The sequence below is a fragment of the Monoraphidium neglectum genome (assembly GCF_000611645.1).
Source record: "Monoraphidium neglectum strain SAG 48.87 unplaced genomic scaffold scaffold03926, whole genome shotgun sequence".
Classification (NCBI taxonomy): Eukaryota; Viridiplantae; Chlorophyta; class Chlorophyceae; order Sphaeropleales; family Selenastraceae; genus Monoraphidium; species Monoraphidium neglectum.
This window is the reverse complement of record NW_014009703.1, coordinates 3,378-6,189: the sequence shown is the minus strand read 5'-3', so window position 1 is coordinate 6,189 and position 2,812 is coordinate 3,378. Positions and strand designations below refer to the sequence as shown.

At 61.9% G+C, this 2,812-nt stretch overlaps 1 protein-coding gene across 1 annotated transcript; it reads right to left on the bottom strand.

The window, feature by feature from the left end:
• Positions 1–686: 686 nt before the first annotated feature.
• MNEG_13596 (hypothetical protein) lies at positions 687–1,606 on the bottom strand (the record flags this gene model as incomplete). Its single annotated transcript, XM_014037932.1, has 3 exons — positions 687–839; positions 1,066–1,215; positions 1,553–1,606. Coding segments are annotated over 3 exons (357 nt in total), but the record flags the coding sequence as incomplete, so codon positions are not given.
• Between the last annotated feature and the right edge of the window lie 1,206 nt (positions 1,607–2,812).

The window sequence follows — 2,812 nt, the reverse complement described above, 5'->3', positions numbered from 1 at the left end:
ACCCCACCCCACGCACCCTCCTGGATCTTCAACTCCCGCCAGTACCGCACGACCGCCAGCCGCGGCACCACCCAGCCGCTGACCACAAAGCATGCCGCGGCAATGGCGGCCGCCATGAAAAAGTACGCGTCGCTGGCGCGCTGCAGCCCGGCGGTGGTCTCGGGGGCGGCGGCCTTTGTGATGACGCGGATCACCACGATCAGGGTGCCGGCGCTCGCGGTGCCGCCGACAATCGCCTAAAAAGCGACCCATTGGTGGTGAGGAAGGTTGTTATACATAAGGGTAAGGGTATGACGGCCGGCCGCACAAGGGGGGCAGGTTGATACGAAAACGGCTAGGGTCTCCTGGCGGCTGACAAGCAGTGCGGCAGGCTGCGGCCTCTGCGCTGTGCCGGCCTCGGGTGCGCATCGGAAGCTGCTGCGCAGCCGCTGGGCCTGGGTCTCTTGTCTGTGCCTTGCTTGGCCTACACCTCGGCAGCAACACTATGAAACAGACACACACACACACACTACGCTCACAAGTAAAAGCACACACGTGCGACACACACACATTTACAGATGCAACCAACGCAATTGCGCATAGATTGCTACAAAATCACACATACAAGAATACTCACGCCCATGCACATCCTCACCCACACACCCTCAAGCATGCAACATGAACACGCACAGACCCGCGCTCCTCACGTGTGTGTACTCTGGCGGCAGCAGCGCCGCCTCCCCATACAGCGCCCCCTGGCCGATGCCATCCAAGCACCCGATGAGGGCGCCGACCAGCAGCGTGCCCGCGTACACCCCCTCGGGCGCCTTGTCCTGGTTGCCGACGACGAAAATGTCCATCTGCGAGCCGTGGGGGGAACGTGCATGGGTGCCAGCACGCGCGAGTGCATGCGGGGGAGAGGGTGCAAGGGAAAGGCCTCTGTCAGTCCCGGCCGACTCTGCGAATGGTGCACCGGCCTTTGGACCCTGCATAACCCTGCGTGTAAGATCATAACGAGACGCAAGTACGAGTTGGTCATCACCAGGACGTCATGTTCCGCAAGCTGGGGCCCCCTCCGCCGCTCACCAACGGGATCACCAGCAGCGTAAGCGCAAAGCCACCGTAGGCCACGAGGATGCGCAGCCGCGTCCACGCGCTGAGCTTCAGCGTGGCCAGCAGGAAGAAGAGGCAGGGGGGCAGGTACACCACTGTGAGCAGGCGGTCCATGTGGCGGCCCTGGGGATCATGATGGGGTGGGGGGGGGGTTGTGAGGGTTGTGGTCGAGGGATTGGGATGATGCAATTTGAGGAGGCAGGGGACGCAGGTCCCACAGGTGTGTCTCGCTCTGATGTCACGAGCTTTGGGCGTGGGAAGGGGTAAGCGGAAGGGGGGAACGGCAACAGCGCATGAGATTGGCGTGCGGGCTCTGCCTGCTGGCGGCCAATTCCTGTACGTCCTGCGGTGTCAGCTGCAGCACGCCCCTGGGTCTGCTCGTGCGCCCGAGTCGGGGGCCGCCTGGGGTACCAGCTGCGCCACTGCCGGCCTGATTGTGTCTCCACAACCCCTAACCCACCGGCCACATTGTCTCGGTGTAGTCTGCCGCGCTGATGAGGGCGTTCCAGGATGCCTGGAATAATGAAGGCACACGCAGGTGTGCAAGGCATCTTGGTGGGGCACCATGGCAGGAGCTGCGCCGTCTGCAGTACAGCTAGCCACGGCGGACCATTCTGCCGCAGTGGCGCCCTGGGATCCGGCCCGCAGGCAGGGCCGGGAACTTGGAGCGCGGAGTCGGCTGCGGTATTGTCGTTTGGGCTCAGCGAATTGCAGCGTTGCTGGCGGGGCGGCCGGTGCTCTCGCGGCGCGGGCCCACCAGCATGCCCGTGCCCAGCAGGAAATAGCAAGCCCAGCACGCCCAGCGGGACGCCTGCGCGGCAGCAGCGGCGGTTGTGAGGGTTTGTTTGGCCGCTGGCGCTGGCCTGGCGGGGGCGTCACCGCGCCGCGCCGCGCGCCCGGCTTCAAAACGCACACCAAAATCACTTCCAGCACCACAGTCGCAAGTAACGGCTGTTATTTGCCCCTGATAGATACTTTCAAGCAGCACAGGCTGATATTGCTGGCAAACGACCGCGCCTGGAGTGGTTCGACGCTGCCCATGCCTTCCGAGCCAGCGCACCCGGTCTGTGGGAGGTCCATCGAGGTTCTTTGTGACGTCGCTACTCATGAGTTTCGCTGTCGAGCTTTCAACCCCGCGATGCTGTTGCTTTGATGAAAGATGTCGAACGCACGCAGCGTCCGCGCTTGGCACGAAATGCAAGCCGATCAACAGCATGACATGTAGTGGCATGTTACCGTGTCACCCATACGGCTTTGTCACCGCTGTCACGGGTACAGTAGTCACCTCGTCGTAACCAGCATTGACTGTGGTGTATGTGTGCCGGCTACTTCCCAGCATGCCCTCTGCAATGAGTGTACACCGGTATGTGTGCAGCTGAATGTCATTCGTATATCATAAGTTCAACATGGTTGTTGTTCACTGAGTCTAGGGGCAGGTGGGCATGGAAGCGGGGGCAGCGCAACCTCAACGATATGGTGCCACAGCAGGCAAGGGGAGGGTGCGCATGCTGTGAAATGGAATACCGGGGCCGAGTGTGGTAGATTTGGAATTGCTAACCGAGGAAGCACACCTTGTGTGCGAGCCGTAGTGATGCAAGCTCTTTGCTGGTCGCCTGGCAAGTCCTGCGCGTGTGGCCGCTTCAACTCATCAACCTGGGTCGTCGCACCACCAGGCAGGGGGCACATCTCCTACACTTGCTGGAAAATCGATGTAACACCT